The 22,667-nt window shown below is 29.4% G+C and overlaps 5 protein-coding genes across 6 annotated transcripts; 2 read left to right on the top strand and 3 right to left on the bottom strand.

Moving 5' to 3' along the window:
• Nucleotides 1-440: 440 nt before the first annotated feature.
• Nucleotides 441-4,824, bottom strand: LOC126773976 (proteasome activator complex subunit 3). Of its 2 annotated transcripts, XM_050495245.1 has the most exons (6): nucleotides 4,669-4,824; nucleotides 4,196-4,333; nucleotides 3,842-4,060; nucleotides 3,462-3,677; nucleotides 2,286-2,371; nucleotides 1,454-1,566 (listed from the first exon to the last, which is right to left on the bottom strand). In XM_050495245.1, the coding sequence occupies exons 1-5, from the start codon at nucleotides 4,687-4,689 to the stop codon at nucleotides 2,306-2,308; spliced, it is 660 nt and encodes a 219-aa protein (XP_050351202.1). In that variant the 5' UTR covers nucleotides 4,690-4,824; the 3' UTR covers nucleotides 1,454-1,566; nucleotides 2,286-2,305. The 2 variants fall into 2 exon arrangements, with proteins under 2 accessions (XP_050351201.1, XP_050351202.1); XM_050495244.1 differs by lacking the exon at nucleotides 2,286-2,371 and having other exon boundaries at nucleotides 441-1,566.
• A 4,985-nt stretch (nucleotides 4,825-9,809) lies between these two features.
• Nucleotides 9,810-11,128, bottom strand: LOC126773985 (histidine protein methyltransferase 1 homolog). Its single transcript, XM_050495258.1, has 4 exons — nucleotides 10,894-11,128; nucleotides 10,636-10,807; nucleotides 10,366-10,534; nucleotides 9,810-10,206 (listed from the first exon to the last, which is right to left on the bottom strand). The coding sequence occupies exons 1-4, from the start codon at nucleotides 10,925-10,927 to the stop codon at nucleotides 9,814-9,816; spliced, it is 768 nt and encodes a 255-aa protein (XP_050351215.1). The 5' UTR covers nucleotides 10,928-11,128; the 3' UTR covers nucleotides 9,810-9,813.
• Nucleotides 11,129-13,033: 1,905 nt separating this feature from the next.
• On the top strand, nucleotides 13,034-14,459 carry LOC126773973 (histidine protein methyltransferase 1 homolog). Its single transcript, XM_050495242.1, has 4 exons — nucleotides 13,034-13,304; nucleotides 13,397-13,618; nucleotides 13,700-13,866; nucleotides 14,063-14,459. Exons 1-4 carry the CDS (start codon nucleotides 13,250-13,252, stop codon nucleotides 14,453-14,455), a joined length of 837 nt encoding a protein of 278 aa, XP_050351199.1. The 5' UTR covers nucleotides 13,034-13,249; the 3' UTR covers nucleotides 14,456-14,459.
• LOC126773974 (pyridoxine/pyridoxamine 5'-phosphate oxidase-like) lies at nucleotides 14,457-16,085 on the bottom strand. Its single transcript, XM_050495243.1, has 5 exons — nucleotides 15,765-16,085; nucleotides 15,417-15,573; nucleotides 15,194-15,293; nucleotides 14,863-15,122; nucleotides 14,457-14,756 (listed from the first exon to the last, which is right to left on the bottom strand). Exons 1-5 carry the CDS (start codon nucleotides 15,838-15,840, stop codon nucleotides 14,591-14,593), a joined length of 759 nt encoding a protein of 252 aa, XP_050351200.1. The 5' UTR covers nucleotides 15,841-16,085; the 3' UTR covers nucleotides 14,457-14,590.
• Nucleotides 16,086-17,628: 1,543 nt separating this feature from the next.
• LOC126773904 (signal recognition particle receptor subunit beta) lies at nucleotides 17,629-19,877 on the top strand. Its single transcript, XM_050495157.1, has 5 exons — nucleotides 17,629-17,880; nucleotides 18,022-18,188; nucleotides 18,259-18,398; nucleotides 18,955-19,086; nucleotides 19,478-19,877. Exons 1-5 carry the CDS (start codon nucleotides 17,772-17,774, stop codon nucleotides 19,686-19,688), a joined length of 759 nt encoding a protein of 252 aa, XP_050351114.1. The 5' UTR covers nucleotides 17,629-17,771; the 3' UTR covers nucleotides 19,689-19,877.
• The last annotated feature ends 2,790 nt before the right edge of the window (nucleotides 19,878-22,667 follow it).

Here is a 22,667-nt window from a genome sequence, read left to right as displayed (position 1 = left end):
TACAAATTTTATAAGACTATTTCTCAGTAGTTGAATTAAAGTAACAGTATGTAAACGTTGACTGAGCTAAGATTTATTTTTTGAGGAGCAGGTTTAGAGCTTGTTCCTCCAAATTTCTCCAATGCTGGTTCAATCACTAGACACATGCAGATTTCCTCACATTTTCCTTCCTTTCCGCCGAGTGCGAATTATAACACACAAAAACAAAAACATGAAAATTCAGTGGTGCTTGCCTAGGTTTGAACCAGCAATATATATGGTTAGGATTGATGCATTTTAACTACTATGCCATATTGGTTGGTTTAAAAGTTAATGGTAATGTAAAAAAAACATAATAGATGGATGCATAAGGAAATTTCAAGTCATTCTTGTATTCAGTCATAGTAATTAAAAATTTATCTAAAAAGCATTACGCTAAATTAAAAAAAAAAAACATAATGTATACATAGAAACGTATTTTATTGAGTTGATTATAATTTTACTTAACAATCTGTTTTAGCCAATCATCGAATTTTTGCAAAACTGTTGATGATGATAGATGGTAGGTTATGAAATTACAAATTTATCAAGAGGAAATCCTAAACAAAACAGAGGTACAATAAATTAAAATTAGCTTATCAGTTTAAATGGATTATTTTAATAGTGTAAATACAATATTATGCACTTAAACTAATGTCTCATAAAGAATAAAATTTGGGATCACTCGATGGTAGAACAAGAAATCATGTTGAAGTTTTGTAGCAAGATACTATTAAAAAATTCATGCATAATTTTCACGCTCCATACATTATTCTTATTTTACTTATTACAAAATAATGTATGGGTTTAACTTTAAGTAGAACACTTATCATTTTTTTATTTAAACAACATTTAATAATTTAAAATTATTAAAGAGTCAGATCATATCATTGTTTTTATTAAATTTGAACATTTAATATTCATTATTAGAAATAAATTAATAATAACTTTTTCACTTTACCAATTAAGTTATAATAAATTCATCCATATAAAATAATAATTATTTAAGTGATTATGACTCCTATTTGTCTATATCAACTCATATAGGAAATACTAAAAATGTGTTAATTCAGTCTCATCGTTTAATACAAAGTATTCTTGCTACAAGACCACAATTTGACAAATATCTATTTTTTACTCACTAGTAATTTCGAGAATTATATTTTTGCTTTGATCGTAATAAATTGCTAACATTAGAAAAAGTTAGCAAAATATTGAGTTATTTTAGTACATGGATATAGCACATTATTTTGCACCTAGTCACCTATGTTATTAAATACTGTCCATTAAATATATACAGAATAATCTAGTGAATAAAAAACCAGATAGATTTTCGGTAGTTACCCTTAAAATTCGCAAGGTATCCTTGCACCTAAGATTACTAGTTGAGATTAAAGTTAGGACCTAGTATAATGATTCTGCATTAGACGAGCGTGGCTTTTTAATTTTTTCTAGATTCTTAATGACAATGTCATGTAAAGAGCAATAGCGGTTGCGAATCTCACACATAACAAGCCAAAGAGACAAATACTCCTTCTCATCTAGTTCCTGAAACAAGGACAAAAGTATATCATTTTTGCATATAAATAATAGCTACATAATGGGCTCATAAATGCCCCACACCTGAACACCAAACTTACTAGATATTTTTATCCCAACATTTCTTTACACATTCATTTAATAAATCTCACAATATTTTCATTCATGGCCTTATACGAGGAAACAACTTTAGAATTTAAAAACCTTATTTGTTCTTGCCCGATTTATAGCTCCCAGGATGACTTATGTCATAGGATAGAAAAGTAAATAACACAGTATAAAAATAATTTAAATATGTAATTGTCAAATTTATATATTTATTTTTCTTTTTATATATTTTTTATCATGAATATATAATATAATAAAATAGTAATAAGAAGCTATGAAATCTTGCTGTGATATGTTTTCATATAACATTGTTTTTAATAGAAAAATTATTCATTTAAGAATTTTTAATAAGAATCAAATTCACATAATATCCTTTCATCTGGTATTGCTAGTCAAGACTTCAGTGAGTAGTTACTATAATGATTCTGTATTAGAAAAGCCTTCCCATCAATCCATCACTCATAATCATAAGTAATGGATTGTTCAGCAGTGTTTGCACACACACTTGAGAACTAAAATATCTCCTGCAGAATGACTGCTTTGGCTTAAAACGGTTAACAGGACACAATAGTTACATTTGATCACATCAGACATTGGATTGAGAAAAAATATATACATACATATATTGTAATAATGGTTCTTATTTATTTTGTTTTCCAATTTGTGTTCCAAGGAGGTGGGTTAAGGGTCCTTTTTCGCCCATCGGCTACTTAATGTGATATATTATTTGGTAGCAGACATAACAAATATGAAAAATAAATTATTTTAAGTTAAAAGTTGGTAATTGAAGAAATAAATAAAATATTATCTTTATATAGATTTTATGACCATTTCTGCACATAAACAGTGTTGTCATTTGTTTTAGCATCAATTATTATTAGTATTCTAAATGCAAGAGTAAGTTAAAATTATTATTATTAATTGATGGTTCCTAGTATGGGAAATAATCAACAAGCTAAAATAATGAGTAATTTTGAGACACTTTATATTATACTCTAGCACCAACCCAATAAATTAGGGTTTTCGTAGTGTTGTCGCCAGTACTGTTGAAGCAAAAATTCTTGTCATTATGGAAGACGAGGCAGGAGTTTTCTGATGATAAGGCTGAGCAACACGAAATGCTACATTTTAAACACAACTTAGAACCACTCTGTATCTCACAGTTCTTAGAACTAGTAAGAAAGTATTGATAAAATGTTGCTATTCAGACAGATGCGAAAATCTCACTATCTGTGCCAAAACACTTAAAACGATCATGCAACTGATACTCACAGGCAACATATATTTTTCCATTTAGGATAGATGCGCATAATGAACCAAAAATAAATAAATACTTACATAAAAGTTTTTTTAAGAGTAGTACAATGGTGAATTAATTTAAATATGGTTCGGAGCGCTTTTTAAGAAATAATAACTTAAATAAAACACAAAAATGTACAAAAAAGTCAAAACACTTTGTTTTTGGCCAATAAATGCTTTGACTTTGATATTATTTTTCACATAAGTTACTAAATAAAAGACTATATATCTTCAACTATACAAATACATACAAAAATGATCAGCAACAGAAAATTTTCATTTTTGGATATTTAATGGGTAAAAAATGCTTCTTATTAACTCTCCTCCTTAAAAGTTCTATGATATATAAATCACTTAAAAAGAGGCAATTTAATTTATGTATGTATGTATTGGAATTTTCCATACACAATGTCAGGGGTACAAAAAAGGATATATGGAACCTAACTCCCTGACACTCAGACAGAAACTAGTAAATATATATGATATTAATAACTCACTCTAACAGCTCTTCTGTAATCATCAATATGTGGATATTTGGCAACCTTAGATACTATCTTCGCCCGTGAAATGAAGTACCGTGAAATTTGGTCAAAGAATGCTGCAGCTTCAGATTCCACAGATTGTATCTCAGCAAGAGTATCCTCTTGTATTGACACACCAAAGTTATTACCATCCTCTATCTTTGGAATCATGAATGAAATCCACATTTTAAGCTAAAACAGAGGGAATCTCTATTAAATTTAAATTAAAATAACAATCCAATATTCAAGTCAAATAGAAACTAATTTTAGATAAAACTATTAAAAGAAACTACAATTTCAAATACATAATAATTATATTAACAACAGTTTTAATATATATTTCAATGAATACTTACTAAGTTTGAGTCCTCAACCAGTTCTCTAATATGAGGTTTGACAAGATGTATTAGATCACTAAGAGGCTTATTACATGGTACTGTTCCATTAGGCAGTGCATACACCCTAGTGCCTTCAATAGTTGAATTACTTGATACCTCAGATGAGTCTATACGCTGCCTTTTAGCATTTGGCTCATTCACTGATTGGGCTGGAGGAGGCACTGGAATGTTTAAGTCCTGGAATAAAGAGTTAAAATTTCACACTTAGCAATATTAAATTTTTACTCAAAAAAAAGGAACATTTTGTTTACATAATATGTAAACAAATTTCATATTATAAAATAAGACTTTCATATATGAAATATTATTTACCTGATGAACATCGGAGAGATCTCGATTTTGAAAATTTGACGTTTCTAGAAGTTCATTCAACTTTACTATCTTTTCTGGAAATCCTTTTATAATTAGGTGTTCTGCCTTTTGTTTGAGTGAATCTTTATAGTCTTGGACCTGAAATTAAACATTATTGATTTTATATGTTACAAGTCTAAATAGTGTTAATAGCGGTCGCCCGGAAGTTATACGACTATAAATGAATGCCATGAATAATATCAGACCCCCATGGCCGCACTAACTCTGAGGAGGTTATGTTGACTTAACTATACAAATACTATTCAAAAGTAAAACGCCCAACTATAGAGAGAAACACAAATGACTATCTTCAAAATAAATCTTAAGACATTGTTGCAAAAAAGCATGTTGCATAAAAGTACAATGGATGATACAAACATATTGCTCAAACTTTATAAATGGAAGACCACTGAATTATATAGTTTAAACATTACCTTCTTCGCAACGTCTGTCATTGTTTATTAATACTATTATTCGTTTTAGAAGTATAAATATTCTATAATAGAAATTACACAGTTGAAACCGCACAACTTTTAACTCTTTAGTTTGACTCGTGTGCTTGAATGAATGAATAGCTGGAATAATTGGATGCGTTCACTAGTCCAATCTCAATAATTATTATAATATTTGTGCATTATACATTTATTATTAATGTTAAATAAATATTCCTACCACATTTATGTTTTTGTAACAATTTATCTCCATTATTTAATTGCTTATTATTAATTTATTAATTGACAACAAAATTTTACACATACTTTTTAATTTTTTTTCTGAAGGAATGGCTTTCGAGTTATTATTTTAATTTAGATTTTTATTAAAACTTATTTTTTAAATAGAATTAGTAGAATTATTATTTGTATCTTTCTAAAATGTATGATTTATTTTAGAACAACATTTTTAGTGCTAAATAAAATAATTGTTGCTTAAAAGAAAAATTATAATACCGGAAATTAATATACAATTAATGTACAGGGTTACAGGGTAATATGTCACGATCCTTTTAAAGGGTTATAGTTCAGGACAATAGCTATCAAATGACCCCCAAAATGCTAATGCAAAAGTGTATCGTTTTCGAGTTATTAATTTTTTAATATTTTTTTTATTTAAAGGATGTTTAAGATTCTAAAATTCAATAAAAAAAAAATCAACGTATTTTCCCTATTTTTTTTTGTATTTCTTGCTAGGGTACATCCTAGTTAATAATAACCAGTTATAAAACAAAAACAATCTTCAAGCATTTTTAAATTACAGATCCAAAACTGTACAACTTTTCGATTTTTAATTTTGATTCTTTAAGTTACTCGCAATTTTTTTGTAAAAATCACTATGGCTCTTATCGTGCGGATCATTTTAAAAACATCTGCGTTTCCTTAGCTATCCATCGGTACATAAAAAGTACAGTAACAATCATAAACTCAGGAGAAAATTAGATAACAAAGAGACCAGGTAGGAAATTCTGAGAAATGCTATTGTTAAGAAATTAAATCTGGATCAAAGACAAAAGGACCTCAATGCAAAGTAGTTAAAGATTATTTTTAATAGGGGTAATAGTAAAAAAGGAGAGATAAACCAGAGCTGTTTGTGGAATACTATTATCAATTCCTTTGAATTTACCGTCATTTTTTCTAATTTCCTTTTATCTCATTTCTTTTAGGAATAAGAGTAATAAAACCTTGTCGGGGTACATAATACTCACTGTACTTGTACTGCTCGTATAGTGTGGACGCGCTTTAGTGAATATTGATCTCTTAAATTTTTGAAAAAAACCGCTTCGTTTACTGGACTCTGTTTCTTATAACTTCGTGACTCGGCTAGCTAAAAGGAATTTGTGATTTGTGTTTATGATAACTTGGCGCGTAAAAAGGACTATTATGGCTGCAGAACAAAATTCTTCTCGTCGTCCGTACTCTAATGAGGAATACGCTGACATCTTATTTTGCTATGGATATTGTAACGGTGACGCCGCAGCTGCTCGTCGTGAGTATAATCGTCGATTTCCGGATCGCCGGACACCTGACAATAGTGTCTTTATTGGTGTGTATCGTCGAATTAGAGAAACTGGTCGCGTGCAAAGGAGACAATCTGATTCCGGACGCCCTCGTGTCCGTTCTCCAGATGAAGAAGATGTAATTATTCGTCATTTTCGAGAGGACCCTACAGTTTCCACCAATATTGTGGCAAACCGACTGGGCGTATCTCAATGGAGAGTCTGGTTTACTGTCCACGCGGCTGGATTGTATCCCTATCATTACACACCCGTACACGTGATTGAAGAAGGAGATCCTGCAAGACGTTTAGATTTTTGCCGATTTATGCTACACTGTGCTGCAGAAAATCCCAATTTTTTGAGAAAAATTTTATGGACAGACGAGTCAAAGTTTGACAAAGATGGTATTACTAACTACCACAATATTCGATATTGGTCTCAAAAAGAACAGGGAAACCCTCACAAAAAGCGATTAAGCGGTTCCCAAAGACGTTTCTCGGTAAACGTCTGGATGGGGATTATCAATGATAATCTTATTGGGCCACATTTCCTACCTGATAACTTAAATGGTGAAAGTTATGAAAGCTTGCTTAGAGAAATCCTGCATGAGTTACTCGAAAATGTTTCGCTGAAACTTAGGCAGAGAATGATATTGCAGCATGATGGTTGCCCCGCACACTTTCGAATGTCCGTAAGACAGTGGCTAGACAGCAATTATCGTAATAGATGGATTGGCAGAGGAGGACCAATCCCATGGCCAGCGAGAAGTCCAGATTTGACTCCGATGGACTATTATGTCTGGGGGCATATGAAAAGCCTGGTTTATGATGTTTCACCAGTACAAACAATTGAAGAACTCAAAACAAGAATAATGAATGCTGCAAATTCTATTCGACATAGCTTGAGTAGTGTTGTAGTAAAAAGTGAATTAAGAAAAAGAATGCGTATTTGTATACGAAATAGGGGATCTCATTTTGAACACGAATTATGAATAATAAACAGTGTAATTTCGAAAGTATGGAGTAACTAAAAAGATTAAGTATTTTGTTTTTGATTTACATTCAAAATTGCAATGACAGCTCTGGTTTATCTCTCCTTTTTTACCTATTACCCCTATTAAAAATAATCTTTAACTACTTTGCATTGAGGTCCTTTTGTCTTTGATCCAGATTTAATTTCTTAACAATAGCATTTCTTAGAATTTCCTACCTGGTCTCTTTGTTCTCTAATTTTCTCCTGAGTTTATGATTGTTACTGTACTTTTTATGTACCGATGGATAGCTAAGGAAACGCAGATGTTTTTAAAATGATCCGCACGATAAGAGCCATAGTGATTTTTACAAAAAAATTGCGAGTAATTTAAAGAATCAAAATTAAAAATCGAAAAGTTGTACAGTTTTGGATCTGTAATTTAAAAATGCTTGAAGATTGTTTTTGTTTTATAACTGGTTATTATTAACTAGGATGTACCCTAGCAAGAAATACAAAAAAAAATAGGGAAAATACGTTGATTTTTTTTATTGAATTTTAGAATCTTAAACATCCTTTAAATAAAAAAAATATTAAAAAATTAATGACTCGAAAACGATACACTTTTGCATAAGCATTTTGGGGGTCATTTGATAGCTATTGTCCTGAACTATAACCCTTTAAAAGGATCGTGACATATTAGCCTGTAACCCTGTATATTCAATCTGAATATTGCAATATAGAAATACAGTGATACTGTGTTACAACTAAAACTGAATCATTAATCTATGTAGGTACAAAATAAACAAATACAAATATTAAAATAGAGTTCATCGCTATAAGCTTCATAAAACAGATAAACCTTTAATTAATTTTTTATTATCATCAAATGTTGTCGTTAAGTACTTAAGGCTAATTACAAGACTACATTTTATACTGCACAGTGGTGAACCTTTAAAAATATTTAAGAAAAACTAATTAAAATCAAAATTACCACAGAAAAATAATACTTAATACATCGTTGTATATCGCTAGAAACTAATAGACCAAGGGACCGTGTATCCCCGATTGAGACCATAGATAGAGAAACTAATAGACGCAATGACGATTTCTTTTTCTCTTACACAAGAAAGAGAACGAAAATTACGTTACAAATGGTTTAAACAGAGATAGAATTATCAAATCTTTTGTCTCTTATCACGTAACAAGTTTTAGTTTTTCGCTATTCAAGTAGCGAAGCAAGCACTAAAACTGTAACGAAACAAACTTGACAGTTGGTACGTTCATTGTGTTTATTGTTCAATTTTTGCTTATTTTTATAATAGAAAACGACTGAGAAACAATCCTTATATCATATCGAAGGTTATACAATGGTGCATTGTCGTATTATGTCATGTTAAAGCGATAGCAAGAAGAAAATTGCCGGCGTGTGTTTTCACTCGTAAGTACAACGGTTTTGACCCTAAATAAAGTTTCTCAGAGATATTTATTTATGCCAAAGAATGACGGAACCTTATATTGCATTAAAACCCTGAAGATAATATTCAAGTTTTTATCATTCATAACCTATAATTTTTTATTATGTATTTAAACAAAACCCAGATTTTCGATAAAAATATCGACTCATCGATAATGTAAACATATAAATACGGAGTCCATTAATAGCCTAAAGTACTTCGTTATATATAAATATCTTATTTTAATTTATTCTTTCTTATTTGTATTTTCGTAATGACAACATTATTTAACATTTTTCTTGAATTTATAATTTTAGGCATTCCGTGTCATGAGGTTAACATAGAAATATATTTTTTTTTAAATTCCTTAACGCTGGAAAAACGTGTTTCCCCCACGGGAACAGTGAAGGGTATGTGAAGCTCGTTGGTGCCCAAGACGCCGAGTGCGCAGCGAACATTGGAATACACTAAAAAACCAGCGGTACCCTTTCCGTCTTAACAGGGAGCGCCACGGGATCGCTTGCGCATGCTACCGTGACGCTCAAACGGCTGACCCGCCTATGCGGGCCAACATAGAAATATATGTGGCAGATTACAACATCGGAGGAGAATGCTAATCCAGTACCATATAAAGATGCTAAAGAATTATTGATAACAGAAACAAAAACAAACAATGCATCGGTTTTTGGGTATAGTTGGAAAACAAAAAAAATATTTAAAAATAATGTTTTAAATTTTTATTTTTAATATTTATTACAATAAATATTAAAAATAAAAATTTAAAACCTTTTGCCTCTATAATCGAAAGTAAACAGCAACACAACAAATAAAAAATATTCACTCCAAAGATAGTTACAATAATCTGTATTAATAAAATATTTTTTTAAACAAATAATTGAACTTCGACAGATGACTTCAGCTTCATAGTATAAAGAAGTATTTGAACATTTAATGGCTAAATGAATAATATTGAGAATGAGGTAGAATATAATTATATATTTTAAGTTAAAATTATTATAGTGTGTGGTGAACCGAAATTAGCATATCACAAAATGAACAAAAATTACATTTAATAATTGAATGTAATGTCTTCTGCCTTATATTTCATATTAATTAATTTATATTTTGTGAAGATAACTAGTAATGGTATACTAAAGAATAATTTATGATTTTTTTAATTTTAAAATTTCTCTTTCTGTTTTGTCACTTGTTTTCCATATAATTTCACTTTTGAGACAGCTATTTTTAATGGCTGATTCAAAATGTCTTGCACCACCTCCAACTCCTAAGTAATATGATTTAGCAGCTATAAAAATCATTCCTTCATCTTTTAACCTGTGTTCAAGTAATGCAATAAGCTTATTATGATTTTTAAGATTGCTTAATGTCTCTGATGTTAGTATAATATCAAACTTTTCTGATTCTTCAAGTTCTCTGTCAAATGATAGCCACTCTCCAGAGTAAAATTTACTGCTTTTAGTTCTTTGATCTATTTGCTCTTCTTCCATGTTTAATATTACATTTGGTATAGTAGAATATACAAGGACTTCTTTATTCTGGAAATAAATGCATTTTTAATATAGATAACCTTCCTTCCAGCTTTGTGAAATTGATATGTGATGCTGTTTAATGGAATATTTTTTTAAGAGAGGTATGAAATAAATACTACTGAGAGTTATAGAAAACTAAATGAATATATATATATATATACTTACATAATCTTGAAAAACCACAGAAGCTCCTTTTAGTAAGGCATATATTCCCAATATACCAGGACCACAACCTAAGTCCAACACTTTCTTATTTTTAAATGCAATGGTTTCTTTATTTTCCTCTAAATAGTTAACTAAATCATATGTACAATCCAAGACCTTCAAGCCTCCTGCAATTTAAATAAATATATAATTATAAAGTGTTGTAGGGATTTTTAAAACAAAATGATCAAAACAATTTGAAGTGGTTATCTTGACCAGTATTACTTTCCTTTCTGATTCTGCACACTATATCCTCTCTTATATGCCATCATACTGTTAATAAGAACATATTTTATTGACACATCTCTGCATATAAACACTTTAGCCAGAGTAGCTAAATCTTTAACATCCAAAATTTCTTCAAGTTCAGGAATAACTTCTTCATAATAACGCAAGTGAATTTCTTTATCATGAAAGACAATATTAATTATTTTTAGTTTTTGCAGAACGAATAATTTCACCTTATATCGAATATCATATTAATGGTACCTTCGTTTTGGAAATTAGATCTGTAAGAGTGCATTCTTAATGTAATCAGGAAACTTTATTTAAAATTATTTTCTGTTATGTATCCACCCGGGGTTGGCTTTAGTATCAGATAACAGGAGGGAAACCAAAATGTCATTTATGGTAAAAGTTTGGACTTTAATATAAGGTAAAAATGTATGAAAGAATTTTTAGTTTTGTACAAAATATATTATCGATGACTCATAGACCATAGTGATAAAACAATAATAAACTATCATACTCTATAAATGCGGAAACATATCAAATATAGTGCATCAGTTTTCAATAATTAATTGATGGAAAACTTTATTACTGCAATACCTTATTTAGAATATGTATTTCATTTTATTATTATGTTTAGAAACTTCATCGAACAACTTGTAGGCACTCGGCCCATCGCTGCGAATCGGATTCTCACACAGCGTGCAAATAATAAATAAGACGAGCGAGCTACTGCGTATGTTGTACCCCGACTTATCAACAATCTACCTTCATAATTCAGATCTTTGTAATAATATGTCAAAATAAAACATTAAGTTGAATTTAAAACAATATTTTTAAGTACACTATAAATGTTTGACTTGCATGTAGGGAGTGTAAAATAATTCTGAACTAAAATTGTATTTATATATAATTTAAAAATATATATATAATCATCATAAATCGTCTGTAACATATTATTATTATGTATTTTATTGTATTTTTGCGACTATTTATATGTATTAAGTTTATACATATAACTTGTATTGTAGATAGACTCATAATAGCATTTTTATCCGTGACGATAAATATGCAGGGGCCGTAGACAGAGAAAATAAGTTTTTCTGTCAGGGGCAGATTAAAACATATTTCAATAATAGGCTATTCATATTTTTACCACATGCACACCAAAAAAATGTTACCATGTCACGAATGTACAATGGAAGGGAAGTAGGAAAAAATATCGGTAATACATTTTCAAGACGTGTTTCTGCAAGACATCAAAGAATGATGGTATCAATTCAATTTGAAATTCTAAAACGACGAAATTTGTATGTATTTATTTTTACTCAGAAGCTTCGGAGTCGACATACAATCTTTCAACCCTTGTCAACAATGTCTAACCAGAAGCTTATATATATGAAATTTCATGCCTCTAATTTTAAAAATGACGGGTTCCCATACAAACTTTCATCCCTTATTTTAACCTTTTTGGGATGGAATTTCCTGAAATTCTTCCTTAGTGGGTGCTTACATTATAAAATGCATCAACTGCACAAGATTTCAAGTTTCTTACCCCTGTGTAATGTGTGTGTGTTTAGGCTCTGCGTTGATGAATCAATCAGGATAAGTCATTATATGCGAATAGATAACAACTAAATTACGTATGTTTTTATAACTTTTGATAGACTCAACCGATTTTGATGCAATTAAGACTAAATGGAACCTTGAAATACATCTTATAATAATTTAGTTATTTCAGCTTTTAAATGTTAATTTTCGTTTCAAATATTACAAACAGACAGACAGATATTTTTTTAAAAATGCTTTTTTTGGGTTTGTTATTGCGCAAATAGCCATGTAAACTCAATTTTATTTTAATAATAACCATCTTCTCTTATACGTGACATTGGCAGAATAGCCTTTTAAGACCCATTAATCGAGATTTTGTCTTTTCACAGTCTTTCAACAATATTTACTCCCTATTGACGGAAGAACAAATAATATCTTAATGAAATATATTTCATTATTATATATCTTTATTTGATTTTATATTAAGTTTGAATATTAATATAAAGAAATATTTAAATAAATTAAAAAAACTAACTTAGTTTTTCAATATTTTTTACTCATCTAGGATTTAGCTAGCTTATATCTATAACCATATTTTTACGAAATTGTTAGATCTTAAAATATAATATAATAAGATTTAATACAAAAGAGTGAGAATTATTTCATTACCATTGCAGCCTCAAAACGTAATAATTATATACTCTGCGTATTCTACAGCGCTGTCATGCACAGCTGTAGACAGAGAACTTCTCTCTACGTGGACAGCAGTCAGCACACATTTCGAATTTTGTTTTATAATCTGTGGTGTTTATATACACTGTGTTGGTTTGGTGATTACTGCTCTGACACTGATGTTAGATATATTTGACATGTTTCCGCGTTTAGCGAAAAATGAATGAATGAATTACCTTGTGCCAAGTGATCAAGCTGCTACCATAGTCCATATATGACTCTGTTCCCCGAACTCCGGCTACTATATCACAGATACTAAAGCCAACCAACAACCAGCGTGGATATACTTTATAACAGAATATAATTATGAATTAAGTTTTCTTATATTTAAAAAATGACCTCTTTTAAATTTAATTTCTCCGGGGTTTCAGACGGGCACCAAAACAAAGGTTAAATTAGTAATACAGTTACTTGTATAATTTGAAATTATGAATTCTGTCTAAACTAAGTAAAAATCAGTTAATTAATATTATTTTTCAAGATGATGAAGAAATCGAATGGAAAAGTAGTGAAGAAATTGTTCCTAATAATCAAATAAAGGATCTCAAAAATTTAGTTACTCAGGCTAAAATGTTTATATGTGGAGATGTGGAAATAGGACATGTTCTTATTAACAATATGATAACATATATGAAAGAAAATGGTGCAAAGAATGTCCTTGATCTAACTGAACATAGTGACCTTGTCACTGGTAAATATGAAGGTAACCGATTAAAATAGTTTTGAGCAGATGAATAGTTTTAAAAATCTCTACAATAATTTATATGTATTTACTATATTGCAGGAGGTTTAAAGATTTGGGAGTGTACATATGATTTAGTTGAATATTTAGAAAAAAATATAGAAACAATTGCATTTAGAAATAAAAAAGTGCTGGACTTAGGTTGTGGTGCAGGTATATTGGGAATATATGCCTTACTCAGAGGAGCTTGTGTGACTTTTCAAGATTATGTAAGTAAATGAAATATATCTATAATCTGCACGGCATTTGTTTTCTTTGCATCCAATGGAAAGAGGTTGTAGCATTCATTTAATTTGCTATAACTCTCTTTTATTAGTAGTAGTGTTTGTAGTAGCATTTATTTCATGTTTTCTAAAACCAAATTTAGAATTTTAAATACATATTAAGAAATACATTTATTTTCAGAATAAAGAAATAATTGAATATTCAACTATACCAAATGTTTTGTTAAACATGGAAGAAGAGCAAATAGATCAAGAAACTAAAAACAGTAAATTTTACTCTGGAGACTGGGCATCATTTGACCAACTTTTGGAAGAGTCAGAAAAGTTTGATATTATACTCACATCAGAGACATTGTACAATCTTAAAAATTATGACAAACTAATTGCATTATTCCAACACAGGATAAATGATGAAGGAATAATTTTTATAGCTGCTAAAACATATTACTTTGGAGTTGGAGGTGGTACGAGACAATTTGAATCAGCCCTTAAAGATACCTGTCTCAAAAGTGAAGTTTTATGGAAAACAAGTAATGGAATACAAAGAGAAATTTTAAAAATAAAAAAGTCCTAAGTTATTTTATCAATTTTTATTATACCATTGCCAATTAATTTCAATAAAATATAAGTTAACTAATATGAAATGGAAGACGTCAGATATAATTGAATGCAATTTTTCTTTATTTATAAATGGTTAGAACACTAAAGATTATGGAGATAGTCTTTCAAATACCCATCCATCTTCACCTTGATGTAAAATTTTTTCATCAGGAACCTCCCCTATCTTAGGCTTTCTAAACTTAATCCTATCATGTAGTCTATCTCTTTGACCTTGCCAAAATTCTACAGCTTTTGGACGTATTACATATCCACCCCTAAAAATAAAAAACTTTAATTGTAAAAACCTACTAAATATCTAATCAGTTACATGAGATACATTACGCTGTTTGAAAGTATATAAGTGATAATAAAAAAACATACCAAAATGCAGGTTTTGGAATCTGCTTTTCAGGTATCATGTATTCTGCTTCTAAAACTTTTTCCCTTTCACATAGCACATTTCTTGATTCAATAGGGGTGCTCTGATAACTAGTACAAGCTGCAATCTGACTTGGAACTGGCCGGGAATGAAAATATTTGATTGATTCTTCTTCAGAAAGTTTTTCAATATGTCCTTCAATCCTCACAGATCTATTAAGTATTTCCCAGTAAAATGTTGCTGCAACATTGGGGTTTTCTTCCTAAATAGAAAAAAATACTGTTGAATATATAAAATTAGCATTAATTTATTTAATAACAATTATGAACATACCAATTCTTTGGCTTTTCTACTTCCATAATTAGTATAAAATTTAAAACCATCTTTTCCATAACCCTTGCACAATACAAACCTAGCTGAAGGTTGACCATCCCTAGAAATAGAAACCTATATTAGTATATCTATTATTAAAAACAAATTCAATTTCAGATATATAAATGTAAAAATGTTTCTAACTTCTCATTTAACCACATAGATAAAAACTTTGTTAAATTACTTGGTAGCAGTAGCGAGACACATAGCATTAGGTTCCAGAATTTCCTTTCTTGAACAAGCCTCTTCAAACCAAGCTTTAAATTGACCAAATGGTTCTTTTGATACTAAATGTTTTTCTAAAAATGTTTCTTCTCGATCCTTATATTTAATTCTCATGCCTACAAACAAAAATTAAAAATTATTGTTGCAACTTATTGATAGATAGCAATTTTACTTATGTAAAAAAAAAGCTTTCTCCGAGGTGCAAATATAAAATTCTTACTCACGTAACTGCATTGAATTATACAAATGATTGGTTAATTTAATAAAAATTTATATTTTAAGTTTTTAAAAAATAAATGAAACATACCCCCGATGTCGATACTCATTTTGCGTAATGTAAGTAGGCTTCTATTGTAACAAAATTGTAAGCACTTCGTTCCCATACGTACACTTTGCCAAAGTTTTTATAACTTTTTTTTTGATTAGTTATCTCAATGCTCGAAATAAGTTTATATTTAGCAATATCTTTAAACCATTTAATCTTGTCTAGCTTTGGTCATTTCACATAAAAATTACTTTTAAAAAAGGTAAGGTTACACTTATTTTAACGTAACCTATTAGTTAATAGTATAATGATTGCTACTTATTTCATAATTTACACCTTATCAGTTAACATTTATGATTTGACATGAATTCTTATCAAGCTTGTTTCAGTCATGTATAGTTATAGTATAGTGACTGACTAATACATTATAGTGATGATGTGATAGTATCGAAGTATCGATATTTACATGCATCAATATTAATATACTCTATGTTTATTTTATATCTAATAAATGTTAATGATGGCTATACTTTTCCTTTTATATAATCACTCTCGATTGTTTAGTATCCTTACAATGCAAAACACGAAACTATAAGAAAAATACAATAAATATTTTATTTAAATAATATAAGATAAGGATAGGGATATAGGGAAGCAAACTACCTACTATTATTTCATATTATTCATTTGCAGTCTAATGTTAGTCATAATGCTTTATGCGCTTTTTGACAGCTCATATAAAGTTCATTAGTATGTGCTATGTATAACATATGCACTGTAGAGGTAAGTAAAAAAGAGTAAGATATTTAGTTAACATTACTGGAGCAAAAGGGTGAAATTCAAAGGAACGCGCTTATACTAGAGTAAAAGGGAGTTAGAGAAAGAAAGTTAGGCAACCTGCCTTCAAAAAGTACTATTTATTTTACTGTATATAAATTATTATATTAATCAAAGTTATGAATCACAATATATAAAGACGTTAAAATAATAATAAGCAAAAGGGCTGTACTGGACAGCCCTTTTGCTACAGTAGCGCTAATCTGGCAATTTATAGAACTGTCATACATTTCGTTAAGTCCATAGTTATGAGATATTTCTCTTAACCTCTATACTCTGTAAAATCTAGTTTATTTCTTAACAAGATCATAATTTGTAATTATAAAATAAAATATGATATTTTTTTTTTAATTAAAAAAAATAATTAAAATATCATAAAATATTGTAATTAAGATAGTAAGATCCATATATATATATTCATTGTGTCTATTAGTTTCTCTATCTACGAGACGCAATGACGATTTCCTCCTCACTTACACAAGAAAGAGAACGAAAATTACGTTACAAATGGCTTAGACAGAGATAGAATTATCAAATCTTTTATCCCTTATCGTGTAACTAGTTTTGGTGTTTTAAGCGCACCAACGCACCAACTGTGAAGTTTGTTTCGCTACTTGAGTAGCGAAACAAACTTCACTGTTGGTGCGTTCATTGTGTTTTTTGTTCAATTTTCGCTTACGTTATTTCATTTTATGTTAGAAAACGATTCTTATCCAGTGAAAAGGCCGGGAAACAATCCTTATATCATATCGAAGGTTATACAATGGTGCATTGTCGTATTATTTCATGTTAAAGTGATAGCAAGAAGAAAATTGCCGGCGTGTGTTTTTACGCGTAAGTACGACTATTTTGTCCCTAAATATAGTTTCTCAGTGTTGTTTATTTATGCCATAGCATGACGGAACCTTATATCGCATTAAAATCCTGAAGATAATAGGATTTTCCAGTTTTTATCATTTCGATTCCATTAACCTACGGTTTCACGTACCCTTGGTCTATTTGTTTCTCTGTCTACGAGTGAAGTAGTCATTGTCACTGACGTAGTGTCAGATATCATTGTCTTGTCACCGTGTCTTAACGTCACATGTGATATGTCAAAACTTTAAATTTCAAAGCATTTTGGTTTGGATGTATTGTGTGTAAAACATTATTCAAGGTTATTTGAAATTGAAATAAATACTTTTATATCTAGAAAACTATTTTACAAGCACAATGGAGACTGAATCTGAAGTAATAAAAGAGAAAATTCACACTGAACCGGTGTTGAACGATCCTCGGTACATAACCTTATTAAGTTTGATCGTGCTTTTATTCACTTTCCGTAAGTTTTTTCAGTATGAACTATTTTACTACTTCCATTAATTTTAATTTATTTAATTCATAATATATGTATATTAAGAATTAAATAAAGTAAAATTAATTAATTGTATGGACAATTACGTTTCTGTTAATTATTTTTTAGTATTTTGGTGGTGTTTTTCGCGACGTCGACATTTGCGGCGTTCTGTTCTACTTACTGGGTTATCCGATGCTGGCAAGACGCTTTTGTTCGTGAGGTTGATATACTCACAATATAGACAAACATTCACATCCATGAAAGAAAATATTGAGGACTACATAACATCTAATGTAAGGATGATTAATATATTAATTATGATAAAATCATGCAAGTAAATGTTTTAATGGTTAATATTTGCAGAAAACATTACGTATTATAGATTTGCCTGGTCAGGAGAGGTTAAGGAACAAATTCTTTGATCAATACAAGAATAGTGCTAAGGCTATTGTGTATGTTGTGGACTCAGTCACTATTCAAAAGGAAATAAGAGATGTAGCAGAGTAAGTTTCTAAGCCTTACTAGCTGTTCCTTATAAATTCATCCTCATTAAATTTTGTTGTCACATATATCATAATCTAAGTCTAAATGGTATGTACAAAAGGGTGCTCTAATCGCTAAGAGAGCAATATTTTTGCGTACAGGACAAGATAAGCAATAACATTGTAAGGAAGTGTACAGATCAAATAATTATAAAAATAATAGTTTTTTTTGTTGACTTTCAATACAATTGTTTCATTAGCTTAGTTATGATAAGAACAAATAGACAGACAGAGTTATTTTTGTATGTATAATACTAAAGTTTTAATAAGTAGTGGAAATTGCGATGATAGTAAGTGTAGATAGTAAGTTAATGAAATACTAATTATGTATAATTTAAAAGAACTTTATATTAATATTAAAAAAGAAAATATCACTCACATAATAGTGAGAACTACTAATACATTGTTAATATAGACAAGGAATATAAATTTATTGAATAGGGATACTTAAATACAATTTCAATTTTATTAAAAAAAAATAAGCAAATCATTTATATTACTGACTGAATTTTTTCAGATATTTATATACAATATTACTGGATCCTGTCATACAGAGTAACTGTCCTCCATTGCTGATTCTGTGCAACAAACAAGACCAACCGATGGCAAAGGGCAGTCAAGTCATCAAAAGCTTGCTTGAAAAAGAAATGTAAGGGAATAAAAATTATGTTATTATGAAAAGATTAGTTAAGAATTACATTATCCAAAGTTAGTTAAATATTCACTATGAGTCTTTATTGTAAAACAATGATCAGCATCTGCCAAGAGATGATACGGTCCGACAAAATGAGAATTAATCAATAACTTTCTTATTACTATATTGAGTATTAATGTTGTCCATTTACTAAAGACAAATGTAATCTCAATCATTGCTTTTGTTTGATTCATAATAACCTTTAATATTCATACAATACTGTTTTTTAGTTTATAATATTAAGCATTAACTACTCATAAGTACTAATAACATATTTATAAGTGTCATGTACAATTTTTTTATGTATTTTTTGTTGCGATAATGAAAGTAATGTTATTTGTTCTAGTAACCTTGTGCGTATCACTAAGTCTAGTCAGCTGCAGTCTGTTGATCCATCCCAATCAAGCAACTCAACATATCTTGGCAAATTAGGAAAAGATTTTGAATTTTCGCACCTCAGCTGTAAAGTGGATATCATAGAATGTTCTGCCAACATTGGGGATGACGACAATCCTACAGATATAAAAGCTTTCCAAGATTGGATTTCTAAACTTTAGAAATTTTTTAACAAAATATTTGTACTCATTCTCTCCTATGTTCTCATTTTTTTCCTATAATGCTTAAAGACTTATCATGTATTTGACGTGAGTAATTTTAAGACTAAATTGTTTAAATTCTGCATTTACATATATTTATGCATGAAGTATTTTTTAATAAAACCTTTAAAACATTTATTTTTTCTATTATTTGATTTGTTTTCTTGCATACAAATAATAAATAACTAGCTTTTAAAATTACATTTGTATATATAAATATAGTTGCTATTGTTTGCTATAGTTGCTGTCGCACAATATTCTTCTAATCACGTCTTAATTTACGTGTCGGTAATTGAAGAGTATTATTACATTCCATAAGCATCAAGAAAATAGTGAGTCATCAAGTGCAACTGCAGGGAAAGGTGTATTCATAGCGGAGTCTGAATTCAAAAAATTTAAATATATTTCAAAAGTCTAATGAATTTATCATTAATAAAATATTTAATCAGTATCACTAGAATCATCGTTTTTAATTATTATGATGAACGTGAATTTAAAGTATTTGTCATAAAATAGTGAACTTTAATCACCATTTCTGTTCGAAAATTTCTGTTCAAAAAGTGCCTCACTGCACTGACTGATCTAATAAAGAACTTAGACCATCACCACGACGACTGCTCGACCAAGATGTGATTTGAAATCCGTATTCAAACATACTGCACTTCCACGCGCCAATTGCAACTCGAAACGAAATTAAATGTTCAACATGCGGTATCTATTATAACTATTACAAGATAACACGTGTACGCTCAAGTACACGTGTTATCTATTAAAATTTTAGTAATAGCCAAATAATGCTTTTTTCGCGCAAGTAATCTGTATTATTCTTTACTTGGTAACACGTGTGTGACTACCCAACACCACCTTTCATTTTTTTTTATTATTCACTGATTTTTTGGATTCCATTAATAGTTCTTCTACTTGAACCCAGCTATCTTTTGAACATTTTTTGGTATCTGTTTAAACGACGTATAACGCATATTACATCGATCGTTTGGTACCTAGGGGTACCCACACATGAGGGATTTGTACTGCCTTTAAGAAGCACCGACTAGCGTGACACATGAAAGATAAATCGTATAATCTTTTGTATAGGAAAATTTTAACGTAATTTTATGACCAAAATATAACCTTTAGATGAAGAAATTCAATTGGATTCGGGATTTATGTAGGTACTTCTTCTATATACTCTGGCTTTATATATATATCTTTCTAAATTGCATATTAAAACAACTTAATTTTCAAATTAATGTTTGAGTATGGTTGCGATTTATGTTTTTATGGTGAACCTACTGGGAGGCTATGTTTCAACTCGTTTCTCCAAGGACTTCAAAAAATGATTCACAACAATGATCTTTAGAAATATCTTTCGGTCCGAACAGTGGCTCAGCCATGTCGGCTAGCTATAAAAAGCGTTGTTTTATTATGTTATAGCTAGGCAGACGAGCAAATGGGCCACCTGATGGTAAGTGGTCTGAAGGTAAGAAATAATAACCATTCCTTACATCGCCAATGCGCCACCAACCTTGGGAAGTAAGATGTTATGTCCATTGTGCCTGTAGTTACACTGGCTCACTAACCCTTTAAACAGGAACGCAACAATACTAAGTATTGCTGCTTAGCGGCAGAATTACTAAGTGGGTACCTGTACAAAGCCTTACCAACAGGTAAAATCTTCGTGTTATCTTTTCGATAAAATTAGGACGAAATTTTCAGCTTCGATATCTACTGGTTTATTGTTAAATTACAATGAATGATAGGTAAATCTCTTCCTATTTACAGGATTTTTCATTAGAGATTTGATAAATAATATCCAAAAGATTTTTAATATAAAAAATGTTTATTTTATCAGGGTATATGAAACGAAAAATAGATGATGTTTCTGATAAAATTTGTCGTTAGTATGGAATAAAATAAAAAAAGTGTGTAAAAAAATGACTTATTTGTTTATTTCAGTTTATGAGGCGATTTATTTACTTTATTATTTAACTACCAAGAATTTCGCTATCAACACATTTACTTATGCGGACCATATGTAGAAGAATTAAAGATATACACATTATATAGGTACTTAACAGCGTTAATAGCGAAATCATAAAATAAAATCTTAATAAAATACAAGAAAATATTTGTGGATTGTGCGGAAAACTATATACCTAATATGATGTATTTAAATTATACTTAATTATAATTTTATACCCATAACATTATAATAAAGCTAATACATCTAAAGCATAAGTAAATCTACAGTCCACATTCATTCTAAGCACTATTATAATTACATAGGTAGGTATGTACCTACATTAAATAGCAATTAATAATGTTGCACATTTTTTTTGCACGAAATATTGTTCATTTGTATTAAAAAAAAAGCTAAGATATTTCATTGTTAAAATTAGCATTACGAACAATTTAAAAAAAATTACCATATTAAATAATATTACGCCTAGTTAAATTAATAATAAACTAAATAATAATGACATAGTTGTCATTATAGCTTGTGGTCGAGTTGTGTAACTAGTAAAAAATTTTAAATATTTCGGAATATAATTTTAAATGTCTTCATATAAATCAAATTAAATTAAAATTTATTTCCGAAAAATAAGCGCCAATTATTTAACACCTTGCTATAGCTGTGCTTAACGAAATTACTCGTAATTTTGAGTATTGGCGCGCCGAGAGGCGTAGGCGGTCTTTTTTGACTTTAAATAAGTTGCTTATACTTACTTTGTATTTATATAATATTTTAAGTATCTAAATTATAAGTGATTTGTGCCTATGGAAAGAAATCGACAAAAGGCTATCAGACAGTATAATTAAAAAATTATACTGTCTAAGTAGCTTTTTGTAAAATTGAAAGCAGTCAAATATTTAAATAATAAGATTTTAAATAAGGGAATAAAATTTTAAATAAGTGCCAAAAAATGCATATATTTAAAC

The sequence above is a fragment of the Nymphalis io genome, chromosome 15 (genome assembly GCF_905147045.1).
Source record: "Nymphalis io chromosome 15, ilAglIoxx1.1, whole genome shotgun sequence".
In the NCBI taxonomy this organism is placed as follows: Eukaryota; Metazoa; Arthropoda; class Insecta; order Lepidoptera; family Nymphalidae; genus Nymphalis; species Nymphalis io.
Note: the sequence above shows the minus strand (reverse complement) of the source record. Positions and strands in the feature narration are given on the sequence as shown.